The sequence below is a fragment of the Alligator mississippiensis genome, chromosome 2 (genome assembly GCF_030867095.1).
Source record: "Alligator mississippiensis isolate rAllMis1 chromosome 2, rAllMis1, whole genome shotgun sequence".
Taxonomy (NCBI): Eukaryota; Metazoa; Chordata; order Crocodylia; family Alligatoridae; genus Alligator; species Alligator mississippiensis.
The window spans coordinates 174,678,252-174,696,417 of record NC_081825.1 but is presented as its reverse complement, the minus strand read 5'-3'; the positions used below and the strand labels follow the sequence as shown (position 1 = coordinate 174,696,417).

At 46.3% G+C, this 18,166-nt stretch overlaps 1 protein-coding gene across 1 annotated transcript; it reads right to left on the bottom strand.

Annotated features, from left to right (window-relative positions):
- Nucleotides 1-6,160: 6,160 nt before the first annotated feature.
- On the bottom strand, nt 6,161-9,050 carry LOC102569697 (olfactory receptor 5AR1-like). The gene is made up of 2 exons (XM_059722448.1): nt 8,149-9,050; nt 6,161-6,197 (listed from the first exon to the last, which is right to left on the bottom strand). The coding sequence occupies exons 1-2, from the start codon at nt 9,048-9,050 to the stop codon at nt 6,161-6,163; spliced, it is 939 nt and encodes a 312-aa protein (XP_059578431.1).
- Nucleotides 9,051-18,166: the final 9,116 nt, after the last annotated feature.

Sequence of the window (18,166 nt, the reverse complement as noted above, 5' to 3'; positions counted from 1 at the left end):
GAACAGGACACAGACAATCTTTCCCTAATCATGAATCTATATGTGGTAGAGACACATTTTAGCTGACTTAATTTCTGGGCATCTATGTTTGCTGCATTCCCACAAGGGGCAAAAATACGGACCTTGGCTACTTCTTCACACTCCCAATCACTGTGACTATGATTGCACATAGCCATCCAAAAATGGAGGTCTGTCTCCTCAGGATTAGAATATCAACCTGTGCACAAGTGGTATTTCATAGGGGTGTGCGAAACAGGCCATATTCAATTCAATTTTTGTTGATTTGGATCACTATCCCCAATTCAATTCAGCTGAATCCGAATCTGAAGATTTGATGCTGATTCAGAGAATCAGTGATTCAGCTGTAGACACAGCTTTAAATGTTTTTTCTACATACTTCAAGGAACTAGGTGGCTTGTGAATGCTGCAGTGCAGGGGTGGGTGGAGTGCCCCACAAAAGCCAAGGAGGGGGTTCCCCCCAGCGCGCTTGGCAGCAGACTGGGAAGTGGACCAGAAGTACTTCCGGTCCACTTCTGGGTCCACTGGGGAGTGCACTGGGGACCACCCCCCCATGCCCTCACGACTTGGCAATTGGCCTCAGGGGGACCCCAGGTGCCCCCCAGACCCAGGAAGCACCAGGTGCCAAGCCAGGGAGAAGTGGGGGAGCCCCCCTGCATGCTCCCTGGCAGACCTAGAAATGGATCAGTGCTTCTGGTCCACTTCCAGGTCTGCTGCCAAGTGTGCTGGGGACCCCCCTACCCCTCACACTCCTGTGGGGTGCTCCATCCACCCTAGCATCGCAGCATTCATGAGCTGCCTGGTACCTTGAGATATGTAGAAAAAACATTTAAAGCTGTGTCTATGTCCGAATTGCTGAATCTTCCCATATCTCTCCAAATCAATTAGGAGAATTCCAATTCAATTCAGAGAAATTAAAGGGTCTCTTGATTTGATTTGGATTCGGTGATTCAGGCACCAAATCAGGCCGCATATCTGCCAGATTGAATTGGTGACCAAATTTTAACATTGAGATTACCAACAGTGTCATGTAGATGATCAAATGTGGGCACTTAGGAAGAGAACAGAAAGTAACCCCAAGTAAACTGGGACCAGAAGGTTTAGCTACTGCTCATGGTTCATGGTTCTGTCCCTTAAACCCTTCAATAGTTTCCATTTTAGACTGCAAACTATTCTCCTCTGTCTGGAAAGTCCTATCGGTTGTATTAGCTACAATTTGTCATTGTCTTTTTTGTGAATATTTAGTTATATGTACTTTGTGAGGTTCTGTTAAATGCATATCTGTTTATAACTAAAATGTGTGAATTCTTTTAAACTTCACTTAGTGTAACTTCTCTATTTTTCCATATTGAAAGTGAGTAAATTTGCAAAGGAAAGAGAAGCAAAGGGCATTGTGTTTTAAGTGCAAATGCAGATTTTCAAGCCATCCAGGTTTTCATTTATGCACAAAGTTGTGCCATGTCAACACAACAGATAAGTGGCCCTCAAATGAAAATGTACCATGAAGCTCACATAGAACATACATTTTAATCAGAGAATTCGGGCTAGGACATCTGGAATCCAGTTTGACCTGTAATGGATTGCCACTCCCTAGTTTTAAAAGCTAGAGAGCATCTCCCAGCAGTTTCAGAAACTTGGGTGTCCTGTAGTTCTCAGCTGGTAAAAATAATGATGTTACATCACTTCAAATAGAAGCTGAATTCATTTTGGAAAAAAAATATGAAATTTCTGATACACAAACCCAGTGGAATCCCACTTTTCTAAATGGAACCAACTGCATCAACTACAAATCATCAGAATTTCCCATGATGAGACCTAACTGTGAGAATCCAAAACCTATTTAAATTGAATCTTCTGGGAAGGTATATTTCAGAATCCATTCTCATAAGAGCAATAAATAGCTATTTCATGAGAAATTCAGCCCACAACCACATATCTTTGGTTTCATCTACCGTGCATTGCAAGACTCCACTGCCCACATCTCTTCAGGTCAATATCGACCCATCCACCACCATTCTCTGGGTGCAACCCCTAAGCCAATTTGCCACCCACCAGACTGTGTAATCATCTACATCACAGCCTGTCAGTTTATTAATGAGAACAGAATGAGATACCATATGAAAGACCTTCTTAAAGTTTAGGTAGATGACATCTACCTCGACTCCTGCCTCTAAGCATTTTGTGACCTGGTCATAAAAACAAACAAGGTTAGTCAGGCAGGATCTACCTGCAATGAATCTGTCCTGATTTCCTTTCAGCATTATTTCCCCTGCTGGGCTCCCACAAATGTGATGGTTAATGATTTTTTTTCTGGATTTTTCCCAAGGATAAAGGTGAGACTAACTGGCCTATAGTTTCTCAGTTCCTCCCTCCTCCCCTCCTTGAAAATAGACATTGGCCCTTTTCCAGTCCACTGGGACCTGACCGGAGCACCATGAGTGCTTGAACAGCCATGTCAGCGACTCTGCTATGACATTGACCAACTCCTTCAGCACCCTTGAATGAAGGTTATCTGGGCCTGCTGATTTGAACACATCCAGTACCTACAAGTGCCTCTTCACTATGTCTGCGCAAACAGATGGTGGGCTGGTGTCCCTCCTGTTTCTATGTATGATCCCATTGGGATATTCTTCTTTGGTTATGTCTAGGAATGAAGATGCAAAGAACTCAATGAAGAGATCAGCTTTGGGAGCAAATTGGAACTGGGTGGAGCACTTTAGGCCAGGGCTCCTCTTGCACACCACCAATAAAGCACCCTCTTCCCCATGTAACTATTTATAAGTGTATTTTTCAGAATGTTCGGGGGTGGGAGTGTGGGCACCTATGGTGCAGAGCCTGGAGGGAGGTACCCTACACACCAGCTTTTGTCACCACCACCTCAGGTTCGGACACCAAGGTGAACCCAGCGGGCTGGCCACAGGGTGAGGGAAGAAACTGCCCAGCCTGCTCAGCACACCCCCTCTCCTTCTTCATGGGACCCAGAAGAGCCCATGTATGGTATTAGCCCTGCTGCAGCCTGCTCCCACTCAGGGGCTGCATGGAGGTGGGGTAAGCGGTGGGCAAAATCAGGGACCTGGCCACCAAGGGGCTGGGGGCTCTGGTCACTGCAGGTGGTGCTGCAACTCCTCTCCACCCACTGCAGGGCTTGACACAGGCCCACTGGTGGCTGCTAAGGGCCAGCCATGGCCAGGGCCAAAGTGTGGGTGCTGGGCAGCACAAAAGAGACTGTCAGGGCCAGTACCATGTCCAGGATGCATTAGTTATCCTTGATGACTTCCACCACCCAGTGCTGATGCTCCTGGGCCTCCAGCTGCCCTCTTGGAGGATGACCTGCCTCTGCAGGAGTATGAGGTACAACCAGTCCATCTTGCAAACCTTGAGGCTCCAGGTACCACTCCCCCTGAGCCACTCCTTGGAAATGGTGACCAGTCACTCCAGAAGAGGCATCCAGTCCTGGCTCCAGTGTTGATGGAGCTGATGCATGTGGAGCAGAAATACTGAGGGTGGCAGCAGCCTTGGGACCCCCCATCTCCACTGATGGCAAGTGGTTCTCCCCTGTTTGCAGCAGCTGGTTCTGCAGAGCAAGGATAGAGAGGCTCATTGTGATAGTGTGCAAAATTTCAGAGATAAGATGCACTGTACAAAGGGGTTGTGTGGCACCTGCCCTAATTTCGAGGGTTGTGCATGCATAGGTGTCCAGGGATCATGGTAAGTTGTCTAAATGGGATCTTCCACAGGCAACTTCTGGCCAAGACTTCTCTTCCTGCTTCCACAGAGGAGGCAGACAGGTCACTTGACACTTCCTACAGGCACCCTGCCTTTCCTGTACCTATCCAGGCCAGGACATGGATGGCCCTTGCCAGCAGCTGCTGTGGAGGCTCTGGAGCAACTCCCCCTCTTCTCCTCCCTAAAAGCCAGGCACTTCACTCCCATGCCACCAGAGCCATAGCACACAGGTTCTCAGCATGAGAGGCTCCCGCCCAGCTGGGATGTGGACACCCTCCCCTCCCTGCCTGTGGCTATCTCCAGAAAGGCCCCCTGGGCCAGGGCTCCCACTGCACAGAGGCTGCTCCCCAAGTGTACCCCTGGTAAGAATCACCCAGGAGCTCCATAATAAATTGTTTGAGTGCTCTGAGGGCTGCCCAAACCACTATGCCCTGTTGCTGATGATGATCACAATGATTCCCCAGGCACAGCTGAAAACCTGACATGGGGTCCTCAGCTTTGAGGGTGCCCAGGAAAGCCCATGATTCCACAAACTATTCATTACAACCTTAACTACATTATGAGTGCCTGACTCCAGTGGCTGAGGAGGAGATTGCCAGTGCCATCAACACATTTATCAATGTGTGATGGGCCTCTGGGTTCCTAGCTGGGAGCATGGGGAGCACTAAATAAAGTCCTGAACTGACTCCCACCTGCCTGCATGTTGAGGGTTAGGGACCCCAGTGGTTGGGGGAGGGGAGCTCAGCAGGGAAGGAAGGGAAGAGAAAGGGAAGGGAAGGGAGGGCTTCCCACCCCTCCAGGCATGCAGCCCAGGCATGGATGGGTGATATGGTGCAGGCATGGGTGGATGTGCTGCCCCCTTCCTCTTGGCCCTCCCTATGTGGAGTTTACTGGGTGGATGTGGAAGGTGCTTTCATCAGTTTGAGGCTGTCGCTGGATGCAGAGAGGAGTTCCAGCTGGCCAACACATCCCAGGGAACCAAGGTGCAGTGCCTGGCTGTGCTGGCAGTGGCCCCCTCCAGTGACTAGCAGGAGCAGGCATGTGCATGATCCATCCCTGCCATGTCCTTGTCACCAGACGGCCACTGCCAGAGTAGCTGGGGCAGTTGGTGGCCTGGGCTTCCCAAGCAGTCAAGTGAGGTCCAGAGCAGGACCTGGCATGTGAGCCTCAAGAGGCCCTCCAGAAGAGAGTCCTCCTGGCCTGCGGCACCTGGCTTTGGCTCCAACAACCCATCCATGTTGCAGAACATGTGCTGGGCCTCACCAGGGTCCATGGAGGCCAGAATGTAGCTCAGCTCCTGTATGAAGGGCAAGAATCTGTAAGCAACCCTGGATCACCTGTTGTAGTCCTGGGCATGGATCCACTGCATCTCCCAGGCCTTGGCTTTGATCTGGCACTGCTGCTCAGACCACTGGTGTTCATGCTTATACATCCACCAGGCCATGGATGCATAAATGTGGGTATTGACCCTTGTCCCCTGACTAAACTGCTGCTGGACCTCAACTTCCACCCAGATGACAACAAGATGTGTGGTATCTTCATGGGTCCAGTTGGGCCCCTGGCCTTGTGTTTCAGTGGGTGTGAAGCCTGACATGGCAGCAGCTGGCAGGTGCCTTGGAGGGTCAGGCCTGGGTTCTGGGTGGCAGTGTGGGTAACAGATCCCTGCTGTGGTGAGGCACAATGCCCAGAGAGTAGGCTCGAGATGGCTGGGGTCTGGGGGGGGGGGCTAGGCCTGAGCTCTGGGTAGCAACATGGATTGAAGATGCCTGCTGTTTTGTGGCATGGTGCCCAGGGGGCAGGCTCTGGCTTGCAGCAGCCTTGGGGGGCTCAGGGTCAGACTTGGGCTCCAGGTGGTATCGCTGGGCAACTGAGGAGCTGCCTGTACCAAGTGGCTCCAGAAGCTCCAAGCCATATGGTTTGGCAGCAGCCAGTAGTCTGGCCCCATGCTGGAGCAGTGGACCAGGCATAATTTGTGCCTCTGTTACCATTTACATGCGTGTTTAAGTGCACTAATGTAACTAGCTATCGGATAGTACTTGTATCTGATGGGACTATCTGACAGTGCATCCTAATTGCTGTGCATGTGTAGAGGATGATGCTTTACTGCACACTAAATTAGTTTACTGTGCAGTAAAGCACACATGTAGATGTGCCCTCTTTCTCATACAGACAACCCCATACACACATACATACACAGACACAAATATATGTATATGTATATGTACCACTTGCTGCATATATATTAGTGCTCTATGAGAAATCTAAGCAGATAAGGAGCAGGGCCCTCTGAATAAATGATTTCTCAACTGGGTACCCAAATTAAAAAAGAAAAAATCTGCTCTGGTCTCTCTGAAATTAAATAATTCTGGAATTTTGAAGACATCAAAGAAATTTAATGTTGAATAAAATGCTTAATTCAACCTGGAAAAATGTTTAGATTTATTTTTTTTTTTGGCATTTTTGAAAAAAGAAAAGGTCTAAATTACCAGAACCAGGAAGGAAGATGCAGTATGTCCCCTTAATTTAATAGTTCAGTGTAGGTAAGACACATCTTGAATTTGGAAAATTTTGGTCCAAATTTGCTGCCTGAGTGACAGCAAGGATTTTTACAAAGTCTTTGGACTTTCAGGGAAGTAGGGAGGTATAGTGTATTCTGGACTGGTGGCCTCTCTGTCTCTTATTGAAACTGCTCCCATTTTCTAAAATACTTCACACCTACAGGTATTAGAACCCAATTTTCCTATCACCCAGGTAAGGGGACAGACCTCTGGATTTTTTGGTCATTTTCACTATTTTATTTTAGTCATTTTTTTTTTAAGTTTTCATGAAAATTCTGTAATAGCTTCAGGATAGATGAACAGAACAGAGTCTCAGCAGCTGCATGTGATATAAGGGAGCAGGGAAGGTAGCTGGCTCTATCCCATGGGGCTTTGCTCAGTGGTGCACAAGTGCTGGGAGCTGTGTATGTGCCACAGAGAGCCCCACACAATAGAGATGGGCTGGCCTGGTTCCACTCCTTGCTGCCACATGCAGCTCCCAGAACTGGCTGGAACTGTACAACTCTGAGCTGCATTGTCTGTGTGGGTCATGAGAGCCCCAAGGGTCTACCACCTGCTGCTGCTGCTGCTGCCAATGAAAGGCTCTGTGCACCATGGTAGGGAGTGTGTGGGGTTCCCCAACCCCCAATCCCTCACACACCACACACTCACACTCACACTCTGCCCACCCATGATCTCTGCTCCCATCGCCTCTCTGTGCGCAGGCGCTGGCTTCCATGCTCCCACCATCCCCAAGCCCGTGCTCCAGCTCAGCTGCAGTTTCCACTCCCCTGCCTGCTGTTCTTTCCCTACCTGCTGCCCAGGGACAGAAGGATGGCCCTCAAACACTACAGCAGGGACAGGAAGAGGAGCCACTGGAAGCCAGGGAAGTTTAGCAGGTTCCCCAGGCTGCAGCAGTAGCAGCAGCAGCCCCACCCAGAAGCTGTGCATGCTGTCCAGGCTGGCACTCTCCTGCACACAAGGGTGGGAGTGAGATGTGGATGCTGGGCAGGATACAAATAATTTGTGGGTGCCCACGGGCTGGATGAAATTGCCTGGCAATCTGGATTCAGGCTGTACTTTGCCCATCCCTGAATTAGAAGACTAGGCCAGCAAAAACATGTCTATAAAGTGTATTTGTACATACAAATACAATCCTGCTGCATTTTTTTTTACTCCACAGTAGCACATGTGTAGATACTGACATGGCTGGCTGGGGCACAAGGGTATTTCATTGTGGGGGTTTCCTGCTGGTTAGCCCCATACAAGAACATCTTTGTGCCCCAGCCAGCTCCTCCACAGCATGTTCATCTGGGGGAAGCAGCCCCAGGCTAGCAGTCCTACCCCTCTCTGGGCTCCCTGCCAGATGGAGCTGCTCTGACCAGGCTCAACATGCTGTGGCCCTGGGCACATGTTCAAATGGCATGCCTGGGAGCAACAAACTGCAGCACAATTAATGCAAACTGCCCCTGTTGCATGGATAGCAAGCAGAGACTCCAGCTTCCCAGGTGAGTTCCTTGAGATGGGAAAAGAATGAATAGTTTCTCTCTTTTTGTTGCCCGTTTATATGCCCAGTCTGGGTGCATATAAGTTCATTCACGTGTGTAGAGCTATGGGTACAGGAATACAATGATGACTTGTGCATGAGTGGCATTTTTTACACTGACAACCAAATGGATGACTAAATTAGGAAGCTTAGATGATCAAGAAAGAATATATGTCATCCTAACTGGGCATTTATCTATAGTTTTGGCTCCTGCCATGAACATACTATATTTTTTGTATGCACACCCACAACCCATTGTTCAGAAACACTACCAATAAAGAGATTCATGGAGAAATAGCCTTCCTCTCTATCAGTCTTCTGAAAGCATCCTTCACATCCTTGTTCCTCAGGCTGTAGATGAGGGGGTTGAGCATAGGGATCACCACTGTGTAGAACAGTGAGGCCTTTTTGTCTGTGTCCATAGAATAACTGGAAGAGGGTCGAAAGTACATGAAGAGAAGCGTCCCATGGAACATAGTGACAGCAATCAGGTGGGAGGCACATGTGGCAAAAGCTTTGAGCCTGCCTTCAGTGGAGCGGATCCCCAGTATAGCTACAATTATGAATGTGTAGGAGGCAAGGATTGTGATAATGCTACTTGCTTCAACTAAGCTGCCAAAAGTAAATAGCAGCATCTCATTGAGGGAGGTATCTGAGCAGGAGAGTGCAAGTAGTGCAGTGAGATCACAGAAGAAATGGTTGATGGCATTATTCTTGCAGAAAGACAGCCTTAGGGCAGAACACGTATGTATGAGAGAGCTTACAATTCCCCCAAGGTAGGATCCAGAGACCAGACAGATGCAGAGAGACCTAGACATTGTAGCATTATACATGAGTGGGTTGCAGATAGCCACATAACGGTCATATGCCATTGCAGCCAACAGCAAGGATTCTATGTCTGCAAAAGAACAGAACACACAGAACTGAAGAATGCACCCATTGTACGAAATGGCTTTCCTCTTTGCTAGGAAGTCCAGCAGCATCTTGGGGGCCACAGCTGAGGAGTAGCAGGCATCTACAAAAGAAAAGTTGCCAAGGAAGAAGTACATGGGTGTGTGAAGATGGTGGTCACTCCATATTAACATGACCATCCCAAGGTTACCTAACAGAGAAATACCGTAGATGATCAGAAACACTACAAATAAGATGACTTCCAACTGCTGATCATCCGTAAGCCCCAGAAGAATGAATTCATTTATCATGGTGCCATTTACCCTGGCCATTTCTAGAGTGAGGTGCTTCATCTGCTGATGGGTTGATATGGGTGGTGAACCTCAGAAATGCATGGTGAGGATGCTCTCCTGTAAGTGGAAGAAGAGAGTTCATAATGAAACCAAAAAGCACTTGTAAATTACAAATACTTCAATATGGAAACATGGCTGAAGTTTAGACAGAATCAGTGTGGCCTTGGAGATGAAACACCAGCCTTCAGTGGGTCTAACTACTCCCAATCATTAACCTTCTATGACCAAGGGCCTATAGTTTATCAGAGTGGGTGGAGGCAAATGGGGCATCATCCCTGAAAGTTGATTTAGAGTGGGCAACAGACTGATAGTGCATGGGGAGACCATGCTGTGGCTACTACAGCTGTTGTGCAATAAGACTCGCCCCAAGAAGCAGCAGCCTGAGCCCTCACTGTCACAATAACTGCTATGGCAGTAGCAGCTACCACCAGACTGCAGAGAGTCTGGGCTGTAACCAGACCCCCCCCCCCCCCACTCTCTTCCTGTCTTTTTTATGCCTTCACAGCCTTTGGTTCTCTCATGCAAGTGGGCTGCAATCTTTTCAGGTCTTCAGTCTTTTCAGGTAAGGGCCTGATCCCTACCTTGATTTTAATGAAACCATGAATTTACTTGTTATTTTTTATTGCAATCCTTTAGTTGTAATCCTCATAATCATAACTACACAGAAATTAAACATTTCCTGTTTTAGAGTATACATAATATTGTCTTTTTCTTTTGTTGCTCCATACAAAACCATCTGGTTTTGACCAACATTTGCAAATGGTGCAATATAAATTATTACTGGAAGGGATTTTAAAAAGCATTTAGCAGTGGGTTAGATGTACCCAGAATGAACTCAATGCCCTTAATTTATGTGGGAGCAGAGATAAGTCAGTACCAAGCAGTTTTGGATAATCCTACCAATGTACATTGTAGTAGCATGGTAGTAGTGTTGTTATCTTTCTCTCCAACCCATAAAATCTTGTTGGAGGGGAGGAGCAGGGGGCACAACTATTAATATAGGTCTACTTTAAACCAAGGCTTTAGCAAGCTTACAGTGTGATTATCTTCCTCAGTATTTTAGATGTACCTACCAATGTTGCTTGTTGAAGAAACCGGCCTTAAAAGATGACCCAAATTTCAATTTATGGAGAGCTACTGTGCTATCCCCACTATGAAATTCCAACCTGACACAAATATTTCTTATTTTAGCTATATTTTCATGTTAGAGATTTCAATTACTTCTATAAATCATTGTATTTCTCAAATCTCTCTTGAATTTTCCATAGAACATTCTCATAGAACTATAAGAAAGTAGGGTTGAAAGGAACATCACAAAGTCATGTAGCCAGCCCATTGCTCAAGACAGGATCATCCCTGATTAAACAGCTCAGCCACTCATTTGCCTAACCTGCTCTTGAAAATTTGCAAGGATGGAGATACCACAATTTCTTTAGGTGGCTGGTTTCAGTGCTTGACCAACCTCATAGTCAGAAGGTTCTTCCCATTCTCCAACCTAAATTTCCCCTGCTGAAAATTTAGGCCATTGCTCCTCATCCTGTCTTCTACAGCCACAAAGAAAATCCCATCTCCATCCTCTTTGTAATAACCTTTGAAGACTCCTATCAAATCACTCTCCTAATCTTCTCCAGACTAAATAACCGTTTCAGCCTTTTCGCCTAAGACTTGCCTCCCCCAGGCACCTAATCATTGTTGTTGCTTTGCACTGGACTCTTTCCAAACTGCCCACATCCTTCTTGAAGTGTGGTACCTCAAACTGGATATGGTTCTCCAGATGAGGCCTCACCAGTGCTGACTAGAATGGAAAAACGATTTTCCTGTATTTGCAAGTGACATTCCTGTTTATATAACCCAGTATGCTGTTACCTTTTCTTTCAGCAAAAGCACACTTTTGATTTATATCCAGCCTGTGATCTACTTTAACCCTCAACTCTGTATCTGCATTACTGCAGGTTGGGCAGTCATTCATCCATCTCTATTTGTACATGAAATTATTTGTCCAGTGGAGAATATAGAACCACAATGAAACACTCTCCCTTTTATTTGGAACCACCATTGGTCTTTTAGTAAATACTTCATGGGCAGCAACAGTAGAAAAAAATACAAGGTTAAGCTTTTATTTTCTACTTTTTCTCATTTATGGGGGCAATACTTCTTTCCTACTTGCCATCCATATTTCTTGAACAGCAAGCACATATAACAATAATGCCAATAACAACAACAACAGCAACTGTATTTGTGTAAATGAGTTACATGTGGGAAGAACAAGGTGAGCAGTGAAACAGCTTTCAGCAGTGATGTTAGTGCATTCACTGGACAGGAACTGCCAAGTGTTTGGTAAACAAGATGGAAAACATGAGACTTAGGAGATTTCAAAAAGGTCAGTGAAGTAATTTGTATACATTTAAAGAGACCATTCCTAAGCTTTGACAACCTAATTGAAAGGATAGAGACTCTTTGAGGATTATCTTCATTAATAACCTTGGCTTCAAAGATACAAATATTTTATTAAACTCTTCAGATAACAGAAACTTGAGAGGCATCATCAGTTTAGACAAGGTTTATAACATTATACAAGAATGGTAAGATTAAGATGACCTTGAATGGAATAATAGAATTGGGATGAAAAGGAACAAAGTGCAAGATCATCCACATAAAGACTACTGATAAGAATCTCACTATAAACCAGGGGCTCCTAATTTGGAAACAACAGGTGAGCACTTTGGTCAATCACAGGATGAGCCATAATGCAGCCACAATGAAGACAAATATAATCCCACGATGTGAGAGCTACATTATTTCCAGCAAATGTAGGAAAGTATTAGAGTAATAATACAATCTAAAAGTAGAACCTCTTCTAGAGTAATATGTACAATTCAGCCATGTTCGAGAAAGACTGAAATTACAACAAATTCACAGCAGATTACTAAAATAAACAGGGAAATGAGAGTAAAATGAAAGAGCTTTGCTTTTTTAGACTAATAAAATGAAGATGGAGAGGCATATAATTGTGCTCTATGATACATCATTGGAATATGTGCAAAGTAGGGGGAATTATTTAAGCTAAAGTTCAACATTGGCACAAGAACAAATTGGTATAAACAAGTCATAGATAAATTTAAGATGGAAATTAGAAAAAGATTTTCTCACCATCCAAGTAGGGAGGTTCTGGAATAGACTTCCAGGTGTGGTAGTGAGGTTGACCCATTTGTGAAAGGGTTTAATGCATGTGATTGCCACTGATAGGAAGGAAATGAAGTTTATAATACAGGCTTTCTCTTGTAGTACTATATTCATATTTCTTAACTTTCACAAAGTTGGAAAATGGCCTCATGAAGTTATCAAAATAAATAGAATAATACAACTACAAAAACTGCCAAAATGCAATGCTGAAATGAAATCAAATTAATCTAGTTATCTAATTTACTTAACTACTATATTTATATTTATGAATTACCAGAGTGGGGGTTGTTTGTATGTGGTGGCACGGGTCAATGGGCTAAATATAACCCCTGATCCCAGGAGGTGGGAAGAGAGAGGCGCTTGCCATCCCCCATCCCCCCTTGCAGACCTCACAAGCCCCCCTGATCCTGCTGTCAAAGCCTTCTGCACCCCAGAAACTACCCTGCAGAACCTGCTGGCCCTCTTCCCCACTCCATCAATCCCCCCTATGGACTCTGTTTGCCTTCCTGATTACCCCATTCCCCACCATGGACTCTGCCTGCCCCCCTCCCCGATCTCCCTGAAGACTCCACCTGCTCCCCCAAACCCCTGCAGACATCCCACCCCCCCCAGCCTGCTTGCACCCCAAATGGCCCCCCAACCTTCTCCATCCCAACTTACCTTAAATCAGGTGGCTATTTTTAATGAAATCTAACCTCCCCCTAATCTCCCCAAATGTCTGTACGCAGCCAGAGTGAAAACCCTACAATGTTTCCACCTGGCAAAGGCATTGTTTGCAAAAACCATAGCTTTTCCTCAGATAAAATTTCTCCTGGACCCAATTGCCAGAGTAAGGCTATCAGGGTTGATCCTGGAAATGTACACAGTACCCTGTCCAACAAATTAAAAAGGCAATGGAAATTTGTTATATTACCTTCCATAGGATTTGAAACAGGGAACATGGATAAAGGACTTACCTACCTCTATAAAATATGGTCACAGTTTGTTATACACTTCACCCAGTCCTCCCACACAGAAAACAGAGAAGCAGTATAGATGTGAAAATAAAATTTTATCTAGCTTTTGTGAAAACCCTATATTTCAGGTACTTCTGTGATAAGGGGTACACCTTTCCTGACCCTAGACCTTGCTAATGCTCCTGCTTCAGCAATCCCTAAAGCTTTATAGTAATTTTTCTTACCCCTTGGGATTTAAACCTGGGAATTTCTGGTAAGCAGTGCACAACATGATCTAAAGATAGCAACTAAAATACACTGAGCTTCATATGAGTGAAAAACATAATCTCTTTTGCAATTCTTGTGCAAGATACAATATAGGAGGTGGGGAGAGGAAATTAACTATTGTATATCACCACTTGCTTCCCCCTTGGATCTCCTTCCTGAAATTTCTCTAGGCTTATTACATATGCAATTATTATCTGAGAAGAATAATTACTCTGATGTGGCTACTTCTCTGCAATACCTGTTAAGGGAATGGGAACTATTAGGGCAGGGGTTTTCATCTGGGCAGCTATTGCCTGGAAGATGTTCTGGGTGTGGTGGCCTGCTTTGAACTGTCAAATCCTGCCTTCCTGGCCTCATTTGGCCAGGAGGTCAGCCACAGCCAGCTGGGTCCAAGATGCCAGCTCTGAGCAGGCAGGGTCCTGCCTAGCAGGAATTCTGGTCTTCCCTACTGGAAACTGAAAAATCCCTGATAAAAAAAAAAAAATTAAAAAAAAATTAAAAAACAATGCCAAAGTCATTCTGTAAAATACTCCCAAATCCATGTTCCTCCGCAAGTAAAACAAAGACCACTATAAAGAGAGAGAGAGACAGAGACAGAGACAGTGGTCAATGTTTAATTGATATATCTACAGTGTTAAAGCAAGCCTCTTATCATAATAATTACGTGAACTCTAAATACAGGATTCATGAATATATATTTTGCTGCCCTCCCACAGGGGGCACGGCCCCCATACAAGGGCTATGCCCCCCCCCTTACACAAGGGGTATAGCCCCCCAACAGGGGTTTGGCCCCCACACAAGAGGTTCAGCTCCCTAACAGAGGGTTCAGCCCCCCACACAAGGGCTATGGCCCTCCAATAGGGCTACAGCCACCACACAAGGGGTACAGCCCCCCCACAGGGGTTACCACCCCCCCTGCAAGGCCAATATGCCCCACCCCAGCCCCCCAATTGCTGCCCCACCTGGCCCTATCCCCCATTAGCTGCTGCAGCCCCCCAAAGGCTTCCCCACCCAGCCCCAACCCCCATTTCCCCAGACCCCCCAATGGCTGCCCCACCCAGCCTTACCCACCAATGTGCACCCCCAGACCCCCATGGCTGCCCCCACAACCCCAGGCACCATCACTTTAAAAAATACAGAAAAAAAACCAGAAAAAAAATGGAAAAAAAAAGCCTCTGCCTACCTTAGAAGCAGGTTTGGGGGGGCTCCCGGGCCTCCTAGCAGAGCATGGGACAGCAGAAGGGCAGGAGGGCTTGTCTGGATGCTCCCTATGTGTACTAGTCCATGGGGCCAGTTGCAATACATCCAAGGTGCTGGACATATACGCGTCCATGGGGCCAGATGGGATGCACCTGAGGGTGATGAGGGAGTTGGCTGATATGATTTCAGAACCTCTGACCCTTATATTTGAAAACTTGTGGTGATCAGGGGACGTCCCAGATGATCAGAGAAGGGAAAATATGGTGCCCATCTTTAAAAAGAGTAAGGAGGATCCAGGGAGCTACAGACCAGTCAGTCTCACCTTAGTCTCTGGAAAAATCCTGTATCAGGTCCTCAAGGAATCCATTTCTAAGCATTTGGAGGTCAAGAAGGTGATTAGGGACAGTAAGCATGGATTCACCAGGGACAAGTCATGCCTGACCAATATGATTGTCTTCTATGATGAGATGAGTGGCTCCATGGATGCAGGAGACAAATGAATGTTGTATATCTAAACCTTGATTTTAGCAAGCTTTTGATATGGTTTCCCATAACATACTCACAGGCAAGCTAAGGAAGTATGGGTTGGATGAATGGACTGTAAGGTGGATAGAAAACTGGCTGGATTGCTGGGGTTAACAGGCAATAATCAATGGCTCAATGACTAGATGGCAGCCAGTATCAAGTGGAGTGCCCCAGGGGTTGGTCCTAGAGCCAGTTTTGTTCAATATCTTTATTAGCAATCTGGAAGATGGGATGGATAGCATCCTCAACAATTTTTATGGATAACACCAAGCTGGGAGGTATAGTAGATACACTGGAGGGTAGGGATAGGATTCAGTGTGTCTTAGACAAATTGGAGGATTGGACCAAAAGGAATCTCATGTGGTTCAACAAGGACAAGTGCAAAATCCTGTACTTAGGACAGAAGAATCCCACGCACCGCTACAGCCTGGGGACTGACTGGAAAAGCAGCAACTCTGCATAAAAGGAACTGGGGGTTACAGTGGACAATAAGCTAGATATGAATTAGAGGTGTGCTCTTGCTGCCAAGAAGGCTAACAGCATACTGGGATGCATTAGTAGAAGCATTGCCAGGAGATCTAGGGAAGTAATTATTCCGCTCTATTCTGTACTGTTGAGGTCACATCTGGAGTACTGTGTCCATTTTTGGGCCTCCCACTATAGACAGGATATGAACAAGTTAGAGAAAGTCCAGTGGAGAGCAGTGAAAATGGTTCAGGGGCTGGGGCATATACCTTATGAGGAGAGGCTGAGGGAACTGGGTTTATTTAGTCTGCAGAAGAGAAGCCGGGGAGGTGGGGGGAGGGAGGGTGGCATTGACAGCAGCCTTTAAATCAGCAACCACCTGAAGGATGGTTCCAAAGACAATGGAGCTAGACCATTTTCAGTGGTGGCAGATGACAGAACAACGCAATGTTCTCAAGTTGCAGCAAGGGAGGTTTAAGTTGGATATTAGGAAAAACTTTCTTACTGGGAGGGTGGTGAAGCAATGGAACAGGCTACCTCAAGATGTGGTGGAATTTCCATCTTTAGAAGTTTTTAAGGCCTGGATTGACAAAGCCCTGGCTGGAATGATCTAGTAGGGGATGGTCCTGCTTTGAGCAGGGGCTTGCACTAGATGACCTCAGGGGGGTCCCTTCAAATCCTAATTTTGTATGATTTTGTGATTCTAAGTTCATTTGTGTCCTAAACAATTTTTTTGGACAGATTTGCTTCTAGGGAATCAGGGAATCATATTAGGTCTGAAATCCCAAACAGAGAAGATGAGTCATAGATTCATAGATTGTAGAATTGGAAGGAACCACAATGGATCATCGTGTCTGACCCCCTGCCCCTGGCAGGAAAGAGGACTGGGGTTAGATGACCCCAGCCAGGTGTCTATCAAGCTTCCTCTTGAAAACCTCCAAGTTATAAGATAGTATCACCTCTCTTGGAAGCCCATTCCAGATTCTGGCCACCCTAACTGTAAAAAAATTCTTCCTAATGTCTAACCTAAACCTACTCTCCACTAGTTTGCAGCCATTATTCCTAGTTACTCTCGGAGGTGCTCTGGTAAATAGTGCATCACCAATTCCCTGTTGTCCTCCCTTGATAAACTTATAGGTGACTACAAGTTCTCCCCTCAGACATCTCTTGTGAGAGCTGAGGAGATCCAGATCTCTCAACCTCCCCTCATAGGATATTTCATGGAGACCACTAATCATGTGAGTGTCCCTCCTCTGAACCCTCTCCAGATTCTCCATGTCCCTCTTGAAGTGCGGCACCCAAAATTAGACACAGTACTCCAACTGCAGCCTGACCAATGCCACATAGAGAGAAGCATCACCTCCCTTGATCTGTTGGTCATGCATCTGCTAAATACACAACAAGGTGCAATTGGCCGTGTTGATGGCCTCATTACATTGCCAGCTCATGTTCATCTTGGAGTCAGCTATGACTCCAAGATCTCTCTCAGCCTCTGAGCTGCTGAGGAGGTCATCCCCCAACCTACAGGTGTTCTGGGGATTCCTCCTTCCTAGGGGGAGTACCTTGCATTTATCTTTGTTGAACTGCATCCTATTTCATTCTGTCCATTGATCCAACCTGTCCAGGTCAGCCTGTATCTGCTCTGTGCCCTCTGGTGTGTTAACTTTGCCCCATAACTTGGTATTATCTGTGAACTTGGAGAGGGTGCTCACCACACCCTCGTCCAAGTTGCTGATGACAATATTAAATAACACCTGTCTAAGGACTGAACCCTGCGGGACCCCACTGCCTACCTCCTTCCAGGCTGAGAACACCCCATCCACCACCACTCTCTGGGTGTGGAACCTAAGGCATTTGGCCACCCATTTGACTGTGTAGGCGTTCACTCCATAACCTGCTAGCTTCCCTATGAGAATAGGACATGAAACTGTGTTGAAGGCCTTCCTAAAATCCAGGTACATGACATCAGCCTCAGCTCCTGTGTCAAGGCAGTGTGTGACCTGGTCATAAAAGGTTTGTCAGGCAGGATCTACCTGTGACGAACCCATGCTGGTTTCCTTTCAGCATCATTTCCCCTGCTGGGCCTTCACAAATGCACTCTTTGATGATTTTTCCAGTACTTTCCCAGGGATAGAAGTAAGACTACCTGGCCTAAAGTTATCTGGCTCATCCCTTCTCCCCTTCTTAAAAATGGGCACCACACTGGCCCTTTCCCAGTCCTCAGGGACCTGGCCAGAGCACCATGAGTGCTCAAACATCCATGCCAGCAGCTCAGCTATGACACTGGCCAATTCCTTCAGCACCCATGGATGGAGGTCATCCAGGCCAGCTGACTTGTACCCATCCAGCCCTTCCAAGTGCTCCTTAACTAAGTCAGCACTAACCTTTGGTGGTCTGGTGCCTTTTGGACATCTGTCTGTACTAATGGTGGGGGAATTGTCTTGGTCAGTACTTAGGAATACTGAATATTGAGTCAGCATAATATTTGTGGCCATCTAT

Coding starts and splice junctions, on each gene's coding strand:
- LOC102569697 (XM_059722448.1), bottom strand. CDS start 9,050: ATGGCCAGGGTAAATGGCACCATGATAAATGAATTCATTCTTCTGGGG. Junction 6,198..8,148: donor AAGGATGTGAAGGATGCTTT/CAGAAGACTGAT, acceptor TTCAAAAATGCC/AAAAAAAAAAATAAATCTAA.